Genomic DNA, 12,118 nt, shown 5'->3' on the forward strand with positions numbered 1-12,118 from the left:
AGTCAAAAAAACTGACCACTTAAACTTTTACAGCCAACTTCAGCCATGAAATTACAAACCAAAAATGTATTCTGGAGTATTTTCAGCTATGGGTTATTGTGACTGAAAATGCGAAGATTGCCAGCTACGTTTTTGCCAGGGAACTTTGGTGCTCCTGGCCTGGTTTATTATTGGTTTGCCGCTGTAAACTGCTTAGAGTTTGGTATATGACTTTGCGGTATGCCAAATAAATTTGAACTATGAACTCATATGAACTATTTAAATCTACTCCTGTGCTTTCTGTCAGCAGAGCAGAAAATTGCTACATGTTTTTTACCAGAGCAGGTTTAGACCATTTGTAAAGGAATCTGTCCATATAAGAAATGAATTGCCTGGGTAAATACCCCAGGCTTAAAATTGCCTTCATGGGCTAACCACTGGAAATCGGGTGTGAAGGTTTGGGCACAGATCCAATCAACTAACTATTTGCATTATCAAGCACTTAATTATCAGTAGGACCTATATCTACATGAGCAATAGGCCTCTTATTAATCTGTCAGGACAATTACTAATTACTACTTCCACTATTAATCATTTCTGTAGCGTTACTAGGAGCACACAATGTACATATTTTTGAAGACCATTTTCCTATGAAAGTTAGCTTGTAGATCCACAGGTAAAACAAGAATTATCTCCCCCAAAGTGTGCCATTAAAATGTAAGATTTTCTGATGAGAAATAAAGGCTGAGATTCATTAGCATTATTAAAGAAAAGAGATGACCCAGCACTTGGGCCCACAAGCATCCTGTCCCTTCTGCCCATTGTGACAGTTGACCTTCAGTCAAGCAAACAACAGAGAAAAACCACTGCAACAAATCCAAGGAATCCAAAGAAGGAACCACACTTTAAAAGCAACCAAAATAGTACATGCAGAGAGTCATTTAAACAAACATGGGACTCGACACGAGTTGTGTTTCAGCAATATGCCTGCCCCAGGAGTCCAAAAGTGCTTGACAATGCTTTGAAATTAGTAGTATTAGTCAATGCCCTTGTATATTGTGTCATATCTTACGATGAAGTGCCAAGCATTGCAAGATGTGACACAATATACAAGGGCATTGACTAATACTATTAATTTCAAAGCATTGTCAAGCATTTTTGGACTCCTGGAACAGGTATATTGCCGAAACACAATTTGTGTCGAGTTCCATGTTTGTTTAAATGATTCTCTATGTACTGTTCTGGTTGCTATTAAAGTGTGGTTCCTTTGAAGACCAGGTTCAATCTGCTTCTTCTTTGGATTCCAGTTGACCTTCAGTCTTCATCTTTTTACTTTCTGTGCTTTGGAATGACCCCACTTCCTCTCCTTGTCCACAGGTTTCTATGAGGTGCACCAACATGTGTGTTTCTCTTTCTTTTTCTACAGGTACTTCCAATGTCCCCCCAAGTTTGGCCTCTTTGCTCCCATTCACAAGGTCATTCGGATTGGGTTCCCATCCACCAGCCCTGCAAAAGCCAAGAAAAGCAAGAGGATGGCCATGGGAGTATCTGCTTTGACGCATAGCCCGAGTAGCTCTTCCATCAGCTCCGTCAGCTCAGTGGCCTCATCTGTGGGGGGCAGACCGAGCCGGAGCGGACTGGTGAGGAGATCCATGCATTGCTTCCAGAATCACAAACGACTTCTACTCTAGGGTTAACTTTTTGGCTGTTATCAAGTTCCCCTGCTCTTGTAGACTTCCAGTTGAAAATGACTCCTACTGGGATAGTGGCATCATGAAATTTCATTTGCTGCTATATCAGTTTTCCTTCCCTTCTAATGTTGACTTTAGGAGACTCTGGCTAAATTAATTTAATTCAGAACCTTCTCAGCCCCAAATTCTAATGTAATCAGGTTTCTGACATATGCAAATGGATTGTCTTGAAATGAATACTTGAATATTCCCCTCTTTTTTTGAGGGAGAGTGTGTTTATCATGTAGTAGTACAATAGTGGAGCCCACAGGGTGTGACGATGGAAAAGGACATGCCAGCTTCTTCATGAAATGGGATCCATCATAGACATGAGCTGGAGTGATATGCATAAAGAACCAGCATATCAGAGGCCGAAGCCATATTTTTAGAAGGTTCCATATGCCTTCTGCCTCACCCCCCACTTGCTCCTTTCCTAACTCCTCCCCCCCATATTAAATATATCATCAGGTGGTCCCAGGCTAAATCCAGTGACTGCAGCAGATTATGCTGAATCCTTGGAGAGTCCTATAAAGAAAGGGTTACATTTTATTTATTTATTTTTTATGAAATTCAGAAAATTATAACCACTTAACAACTTGTATAGAAAGCTAAATGAAATACAAACAAAACTATACAAAAAAAGGGAGAATGGAAAGGGTTACATTTATGAGATTATTAAGTTACCTTATTTCCATTTAGAGAAAATGATCTGTACTCTCCATGCTCGTTCTTTCTCCATTCATGGGACCAGATATTTACCACGAACAATGCTGTTCCATGCAGACAAAAAAAGTCTCAAAGGTGACTGAAATGACATAAGAGCAACAACCTTTTATAGTCAAGTTCCTCAGAGAAACACATACCTCATGAGACTACTGTATAACCAGTCAGACATCCCTCAACATATACTGGACTTATGAAAACATGAGTTTATAAGTCAGGAATATTTAAGTGTCTTATGTATCTGTCATGAAAGTTCATCAGTCCTGAATCTCTATGGACTGAGTAGTGTTGTAGAGAAGTTGTAAAACTTGGAGTAATGTCTCTACTGGAGATGAGGTTGCCCAGGGGTTCTCTGACTGCAGGGCTGGATTTAAGTGGAATCAAGCTGCTGTTTAGCCCAGGTATCTGCTGCCCTCAAAATTTGGCACCCTAGGCGGCTATCTGTGTTTGCCTTTGCCTGGATCTGTGCCATGGTAACTGACATACCAATAAGTGATGTAACCCATCATATTTTGAAGATGAGTAGTTGAAAATGTGTACTGGGGGAAGAGGAAGAAGGACTATGGTAAAATTGATATTTCTTTCCATTCCTTTGGGTAGCTAACAGAGACATCATCCCGCTATGCTCGGAAAATCTCTGGAACAACAGCCTTGCAGGAAGCTCTGAAGGAGAAACAGCAGCACATAGAACAGCTGCTGGCAGAACGGGACTTGGAGCGAGCGGAGGTTGCCAAAGCGACCAGCCACATCTGTGAGGTAGAGAAGGAGCTTGCCATTCTGAAGTCTCAGCATGAGCAGGTAAGACTTCAGTTCCCGGTCTTCTACCAGGGTTGCCCAGGGCTAGGGAACATAGAGAGGCAGAGGTGGGAGTTATGTCATTATCCCAAAAGAAGCAATAGGTAGCAGGTCATTTTGTCGCAGGACACCTCTAAAAAAATTGATAAACCTGCCTATTTTATAAATACCAAAATCCAAACTGAGGCTCAACATTCAGGAAAAATATATCTAAGCCATCAATGAACCCCAATAGCAAACACTAAACATAAGAAATGCGAGGGCCATTTTTAAAGTAAGAATCGTTTGTATATATTAACAACCTAAGTAGGCACTTTAGACTGGAACATTGGCACAGATTTACTAAAAGATAGTGATTCACTATCTTGTTTGCATGCAAATAATTTGCATGGAGGTGAAAATCATTTGCATGCAAACTCCACGATTCAGTCGCTCAGTGAGCGATTGAGCCGGGGAGAGCCCTGACAGTAGTGACAGGAGAAGCAGCCTCCTGTTACTGCTGTCAGGGCTTCTGCCAGCTTTTTTTTTTTTTATGGGCCGCAAAATATAAGGCGCTTTTTTTTTGATTGGCCAGCCCAGTTGGTGTTCCTTCTTTTTAGTGAATCGCTACCTTCCTACTTTGCATGCCATTTCCCCTCATTTGCATGCGCGGATCGGATGGGGTGCGGATCGGATTGGAAGGAAGGTTAGTGAATCTACCCCATTGTCGGGAATATGTCTAGACTTGTCTGTAACCCTGCCTATTAGTGCCAAGCTTTTCAGTGTGTCAGATGTAATTTCACAGAGCTGAAATTCATTGACAGCTAATTGAAGTGTATGGTGACGGTGTAATGAATGAGGAAAATGTACAGAAATGGTGTCAGTTGTTTAACAAAAGCAAAACAAATATGAATGATGAAGTAACATCCAGAGGCCCATCTGTCATCACCGAAGAATTGGAAACTGCATTCGATGCACACATTCAGCAGAACAGGAGATTCACAATCGATGAGCTTCATGCGACTTTTTCTTATGTTTCTCGTTCTATTGTTTACAAAATTGTCACTGATCACATTCATTATAAGAAGATTTGTGCGAGGTGGGTTCCAAGAATAAACAGAAAAGAAAGATATCCTCATGTTCCTAGAAACACAGCAAAAGTATTGTAGCAGTTTCGGTGGGAGATACCGGACCATACTTCATACAGCCTGGACCTGGCACCATCAGACTTTAATCTTTTCCCAAAATTAAAAGAATTCTTGGGCGGACAATGCATGCAGACCGATGACAGCATCCACAAAACTGTCAACAACTGGTTCAAGGACTGGGAGGAAATCTTTTTCAATGAGGAGATTATAAATTCATCTCCTAGTCTCAAAAATGCTTGGATATCAACAGGAATTATATTGAAAAGTAGTTTAAGACATATTTTTATTGAAATTAGAAAGTTTTTGAGTTACAATAAATTGTTATGAGTTTATAACAAAAGAATTCTTACTTTAAAAATGGGCCTCATATATTATTGGACCTTCAGACAACTCCTTCCAAACTACATAGTTTTTAATTTCTTCTTAGCTATTTCTGGGCAAGAATCCAAAGCTTTACCCGGTACTGTGCTCGGGTTCCAACTGCCGAAATCTCTGTTAAGACTTACTCCAGCCCATCTACACCCTCCCAGCCATTGAAGCCCTCCCCTGCCCATCCTCCACCAAACGGCCATACACAGACACAGACCGTGCAAGTCTGCCCAGTAACTGGCCTAGTTCAATATTTAATATTATTTTCTGATTCTAAATCTTCTGTGTTCATCCCACACTTCTTTGAACTCAGTCACAGTTTTACTCTCCACCACCTCTCTCGGGAGCGCATTCCATGCATCCACTACCCTCTCCGTAAAGTAGAATTTCCTAACATTGCCCCTGAATCTACCACCCCTCAACCTCAAATTATGTCCTCTGGTTTTACCATTTTCCTTTCTCTGGAAAAGATTTTGTTCTACGTTAATACCCTTTAAGTATTTGAACGTCTGAATCATATCTCCCCTGTCTCTCCTTTCCTCTAGGGTATACATATTCAGGGCTTCCAGTCTCTCCTCATACGTCTTCTGGCACAAGCCTCCTATCATTTTCGTCACCCTCCTCTGGACCACTTCAAGTCTTCTTACGTCCTTTGCCAGATAAGGTCTCCAAAACTGAACACAATACTTCAAGTGGGGCCTCACCAATGACCTGTACAGAAGCATCAACACCGTCTACTGGCTACTTCTTTCTTTATACAGCCCAGCATCCTTCTGGCAGCAGCCACTGCCTTGTCACACTTTTTTTGCCTTTAGATCTTCGGACACTATCACCCCAAAGTCCCTCTCTCCGTCCATGCATATCAGCTTCTCACCTCCCAGCATATACGGTTCCTTTCGATTATTAATCCCCAAATGCATTACTATGCATTTTTTTGCATTGAATTTTAGTTGCCAGGCATTAGACCATTCCTCTAACTTTTGCAGATCCTTTTTCATGTTTTCCACTCCTTCTTCGGTGTCTACTCTGTTACAAATCTTGGTATCATCTGCAAAAAGGCACACTTTTCCTTCTAACCCTTCAGCAATGTCACTCACAAACATATTAAACAGGATTGGCCCCGGCACCGAACCCTGAGGGACTCCACTACTCACCTTTCCTTCCTCCGAGCGACTTCCGTTAACCACCACCCTCTGGTGTCTGTCCAACAGCCAGTTTCTAACCCAGTTCACCACTTTGGGTCCTAACTTCTGCCCTTCAAGTTTGTTCAACAGCCTCCTATGAGGAACCGTATCTAAGGCTTTGCTGAAATCTAAGTAAATTACACTAGCATATGTCCTCGAACCAGCTCTCTGGTCATCCAGTCAAAAAATTCAATCAGGTTTGTTTGGCATGATTTACCTTTTGTAAAGCCATGTTGCTTCGGATCCTGTAACCCATTAGATTCAAGGAAGTACACTATCCTTTCTTTCAACAACACTTCCATTATTTTTCCAACAACTGAAGTGAGGCTCACCGGCCTGTAGTTTCCCGCTTCATCCCTGTGACCACTTTTGTGAATAGGGACCACATCCACTCTCCTCCAATCCCTGGGAATCACTCCCGTCTCCAGAGATTTGTTGAACAAGTCTTTAATAGGACTCGCCAGAACCTCTCTGAGCTCCCTTAGTATCCTGGGATGGATCCCGTCTGGTCCCATCGCTTTGTCCACCTTCAGTTTTTCAAGTTGCTCATAAACACCCTCCTCTGTGAACGACGCAGAATCTACTCCATTTTCTCATGTAACTTTGCCAGACAATCTCGGTCATATAGCAGTGATTCTGATTTCTTGAGACATTTATTTTTTCTTACATTAAAGAGGGAGGAGTTATCAACATGGGCTACTGTTAGTGGTATAGTAGCCTATCTTAACTGTAGCTCATGTTGGATTATAATAGTCCTAAAGAGAAATGAATTCTTTCCAAGCAGGGCTGGATTAATCCTTTGTGGGCCCCCCATCATAATATAAATACATTTCAAAATTTCCCACACATGGGGTCTTGCGTGGATCTGAATGTGGAAGAAAAATGGTAGAGGAAGTAGCAGTGGACCAACAGCACTGCTCACCAACTTCTGCTGACTTAGAGAATAAAATACAGGTGTTGCGGAGAAAAAGACCCATGGGTAGCACTGGTTCTGGTCTCTCCATGCCTACTCTTTCTGCCCGCAGCTGACTTACTAGAGCAGATATCTACCTTGAGAGCCATTGAATTAACTTATCTATCCGAGTCCCTCCTAACCAATTGGATCTCAGGCATATGCCTACTTTGTTTGATCCTTAATCCTGCCCTGTTTGCAAGATGTGGAACATTTTTTATTAAATGAATATAAGAATTATTCAAAAATGAGGCTGAATTTGAGGATAGGACACATCTGAAGGTCTCTATGTTGTCTAGAAAGGGCTTCACAACACCTTCTTTGGCTTGTCGTGTTTGGATCCAAATTAATGTCTCACTACCCACTGAGATTTCAGTGTTCTCTAGGACCTCTGAGGACAATTTTGAGAAGTGAACCTGATCTACATTTTAGCTCACATAAATCCAGTTGCTTTTCAGACACAAAGAACCTGCATTTACTATCTCAAACGATATGACAGAATCTATAGATTGATGATGTTTGTATGTTTTTTGAAATGCAAAGGTATTTGCCCAATTCTCCACCGGACTTCCAAAGTGCCCCTTTCCCCTTCTGCCCAGGACCCTTTTTTCTAATATGGCAAAAAGTCTATGTGTTCTTAAAGCATGCATTGACTTTGGTGACTGAAAATCCATGGGCACATTCAGCCATTCTACCTGCGTAACCCTTGATTTTACTTATGTGGTTTACTTATGGTGCGTAACCCTTGATTTTACTTATGTGGTTTACTGGGTGTGCTTCCTGGAACACTGTACATTGAAAATATGGCCATCATGCAGTGATGCTGTTGTCTTTCTTTCAGTATATTACTGAGGCAGAGGCAAATCTTCAGCGAGCGCGGACACTGATTGATGGAACTCAGAAGGAAAAGTTGGAGCTGTTGAATCAGCTTGAAGAGGAAAAAAGGTAAACATCAAACAAAAAATAGAGAGAAGATATTGTTCACATCATTTGGAAATGACGGGAAAGTGGAAATATACAGTAGGAAAGATTTTTCCCAGTCAGAGAACTATTTGGCTAAGTTCAGGGGTAAAAGGACAAGATGTGTCAATAGGGCTACCATCCATCCGGGAAAACTCAGGCATGTCCTCTTTTTAGAGGACTGTCCAGGTGTCCAGATGGATTTCCAAAACCCGGCAGTTTGTCCAGATTTTGGAAGGCCCTGAGCTCAGGGCTGCATACGCGGATCATCATCGCTCCACATCCGCGCATGCTTGGAGGCCCTCCAGACATGTTCCGGTCTTGGGGAAGAAGAGGTGAGGTTTGTGGGGGGTGGGGCTAGGGGCAGGGCTGGGGGCGGAATGGGGCAGGGCCACACATCCTCTTTTTTTCTACAACAATTCTGGTAACCCTATGTGTCAAGGAATGATGCCCCAGATAGTTTATTCATAATTTATCTGTATGTGAACATCTGTGATCCTTGATAGTCACAAGAAAGCTTGAAGACTGGGATCTGGTATTAGGAGCCTTTATTCACAACTACATGAGAATTTTCTGCTTATTAATATCCCTTCCCAAATTAGACCCATTTATTGCAGCGATTGTCCTTGGCTAGAGGCTATGCACCAGAACTCCTTCCAGGAAATATTAATTATGGATCTTAAGTTCAATTATGGATATTAAGTTCAATGGATCTTAAGTTCAATCAAAACCCCGCACTCCCTATTTTACGAAGCCACATTAGGCTTTTTATCGCCGGCTGTGGTGGTAAAAGCTCGGAGCATCGGAGATAATACCGCCTTGTCCGACAATAAAAAAGCCTAACACAGCTTTATAAAAGGGGAGCCTATGTGTCACTAGTGTACAATGGCTAAGACTCCCTCCCCTCAAGGGCACTTCAGAATCCCTATCCCCAGAAAACTCAAAGAGCAGAAGACTGAAGTCAAGAAGCAAACCACCTGATAATGTACAGTACTGCCCCTAAATCATTGGGCCTAAATTTAGGTCCCTGCTCTCACAAGGTACTCAAATTTAGGCCCCTAAAAATGGACATTAAAGTGGGAAAAAAAAGATAGGGAGTTATCACTATAAATTTAGACCTGTTTTTCGGCCTAGTCATCTAAGTTACATTTGGTTTTACAAAGTTGTGGTAGCAATTTCTGGGTTTTGGTGCATTTGGTGCATCTGGGTTTTGGTGCATTCAATTACTGGGTTTTGGTGCATTTGCCATGGGAGAATTGCTACCATGGCTTTGTAAATGGGGGTCTTATGTGCTTGAATATAGGAAGATGAATTGAAGGTCTAAGTTTAAGGTGCTTAAATTTAGGTTTTCAGCTGGAAACTAAACTTTCTAAATTATACTGAAAAGTGTCTTTGATTTAAGCGCCTGATTTTCAAACTCGTATTTCTTAATTGACCCCTGTAGTACATAAGTGACCAGAAGCAGTGGCATAGTAAGGGAGGCGTTCCATCCCGGGTGCCATGTTGGTAGGGGCGCCGGCACCCTTCCTCTGCCCCCTCCACCTCTTCCCACTCCTCCCCTCGCTATGCACGCGCCCTCTTCGCTTCCCCCGTACCTCTGTGTTTACTCAAATTTTGATATATCACTGAATCTTACTCGGAATTCTCAGCGCACACAGAAAAAAAATAATACAACAAATTCCAAATTTAAAATACATTGTGATTTTTCAAGGATAATCCACTGAAATCTTCAATAGATACGATCTATTACTAGGGAATCTACCCCAAACATTTGCTGGAAGAAATGTGTTTTGAGAAGTGTTTTAAAGGCTTTGGTATTCATCTCTGATCTAATAAGAACATAAGAACTGCTGCTGCTGGGTCAGACCAGTGGTCCATCGTGCCCAGCAGTCCACTCCCGCATCGGCCCCCCAGGCCAAAGACCAGTGCCCTAACTGAGTCCAGTCCTACTTCAGATAGTTTTCTTCCTACTCATAGTAAAATTGTCATTGTTAACCTTTTGAGAAGATTGAATTGTATCTAGTCTTCCACTTTCAAGTAGCATTTCTCCATAAAATCAAATGTCTTTCTTTCTCTAAGACTCAACAAAGGGAAGAGTAACCTTGGCATAATCTGCATAGAAGAAATGGTTCACCTGTAGATCTTTAAAGAACTTGGTTCAGTGTACGCTTCTCCCTCCATATTCGCAGGGGGAAGGGGGCAAAGCCGACCCGCAAATAACAAAAAATCATAAATAACTATAGGACCAACTCTAACTCACCCTGGCCTCCTTCCCGTCTGCTGGACTTCTCCACTGTACCTACCCCCTAAAGCGTAGAAAGATCGCTCCTGCCCTGCTTCACCGCTAGACCACCAGGCTCCAAAAAGCAAACAAGTGGAGAGGTCCAGGAGGTAGGGGTGGGTCACCCAGACGAAAATCATGAATAACTGAAGTTCCAAACCCGTGAATATGGAGTGGGATGTTTATGCAAAAAAAAAAAAAAGAGAGAGAGAGAGAAGTGGAGTCACTGGAGAACCTTGGGGAACTGAACATTTAATTTGCTTAGTGTTAGAGATATGATTCCCCATTTTGACTCATGAAAATCTTTCTGCAAAAGAGCCTTAAACCTCTATCTGCAGTCCTGAAGGGTGCAAATTAGGCAGTGCGTACCCCCAACACATATTTAGGGAGGCCATTCCAAAGACATGTTCCTCGCAACCGTGTCAGCTCTCCCACTGACATCACTTCCGGATGCCGCGTATAGGAAGTAGCGGTAAACAACTAGAGGTACAGGGAAGGGAAGGGGAGCACGCGCATGGCAAGGGGATTGGGGAAGGAGCAGGGGGCCGGAGGCAAGGGTGAAGGAGAGGAACCTCCACCCCAGGTGCCTCTCACCCTCTGACCTGAAGTGCCTGTTCTGATGGCAGGATTCTAGCTCAATTCTTTCCTGCCTGAGAGACCAGGTTTCCTAAAACTGGTGATTATGATGATCTGCCTCGGTCCTGAGGCCTGAAAGTAACAGGAGTTGCTTTTTCGTTTTTTGTATGCTAGTCATTTTCTTGACTGAAAGCTCTGTGGTATTAATTTTTAAAATTCTATAATTCCGGCTCCCTTAAAACATAATAGACTTACAAATATGTGGCCTTCAAACCGAAACCTTGATGGCAGGAAGATCTAAATGGGGAGATGGTCTCATTTATGCGGTTGCGCCTGGCTGGTTAAGTACTGGACATCAGCCAACTCAGGCCCTGGAACACGACCTAAATAGCTGTTTTTCACTTAGGTGCTAACTGCTACTTTTCAACGGTGATAACTGGTTAAATGCCACAGAAAATTAGCAGATAGCCCCAAACAAGTGATTTAATCGATCAGCAGCTGTTTCTGAACAGTTAAATCATTTTGCATAGTGACTAGATAGTCTTTTTCACCCATAAATGGCCATGTACACATACAAGACCATCTACAAAATACCAGCTGGCTTAAATACTGTATATGGTGTACTTTGCTGGTAGGCCTAACCAGGGACTTGTTCTGGGCAGAATGTGGGTAAAATTTGCACGTACCCACACCTTTAATTTAGCATTCAAGTTTAAATTCCACAGCTTTCAATCATAAAACAGTACAGTACAGATCACAACAATAATAAAATTTAACACATAAAACATGTTAGAAAATACATAAAACATTTCAAACCATATCCCTCTTCCTAAATCCAAATATTGGATATTATAGGATCCTACCCCATATCCTGGTCTCCCCTATACCAGGGGTAGACAACCTGCGGCCTACAGGCCACATGTGGCACCGCCATTGAATTTTATGCCATCAGAAGTATACATAGAAAACGACCCATCAGAAACATCATTAACCAGAATTTTGTTGTCAGCGGAACTGTTGAAGGAAACAATAATGGGGCAAGACTTGTTTGACAGTGTTAGCAACTGTTTGCAAAGAAAGAAGTAGCCGGTAACAGCCCATTCTGTCATCACATTGAGTTTTGTTGGCAGTGAATTATAGGGCACATTTCTTAATTTTCTATGTTTAGATTTCAAGTGGCCCTCTGTGTATAAAGGTTGCCCATCTCTGCCCTTTATATTATCCAAAATATTGTTTAAAAAAAAGCTAAGTACAGTTTCTAGTTTAACTGAAATTTGATATACTGCCATTTTTGACTTCTTACACTTCAACTTGCATACTCCATGCCTGACAACAAGCCTTGCTCTGCTTCCCTCTTCTATCCCATTCCCAGCTTCATCTAATGTGAATCTGCTTTTTCTTATATTGGCCTCCATACCTGAAATTCATTGGCCCTCAGACTG

At 42.0% G+C, this 12,118-nt stretch overlaps 1 protein-coding gene across 2 annotated transcripts in view; it reads left to right on the forward strand.

Moving 5' to 3' along the window:
• Positions 1-12,118, forward strand: part of CLIP2 (CAP-Gly domain containing linker protein 2) — a 169,398-nt gene that overhangs the window by 97,812 nt on the left and 59,468 nt on the right. For both annotated transcript variants that reach the window (XM_033922592.1, XM_033922593.1), the window contains exons 5-7: positions 1,406-1,619; positions 3,033-3,230; positions 7,701-7,804. In XM_033922592.1, the coding sequence (XP_033778483.1) occupies positions 1,406-1,619; positions 3,033-3,230; positions 7,701-7,804 (516 nt within the window). The remainder of the gene's footprint in view (positions 1-1,405; positions 1,620-3,032; positions 3,231-7,700; positions 7,805-12,118) is intronic.

The sequence above is a fragment of the Geotrypetes seraphini genome, chromosome 15 (genome assembly GCF_902459505.1).
Source record: "Geotrypetes seraphini chromosome 15, aGeoSer1.1, whole genome shotgun sequence".
Lineage (NCBI taxonomy): Eukaryota > Metazoa > Chordata > Amphibia > Gymnophiona > Dermophiidae > Geotrypetes > Geotrypetes seraphini.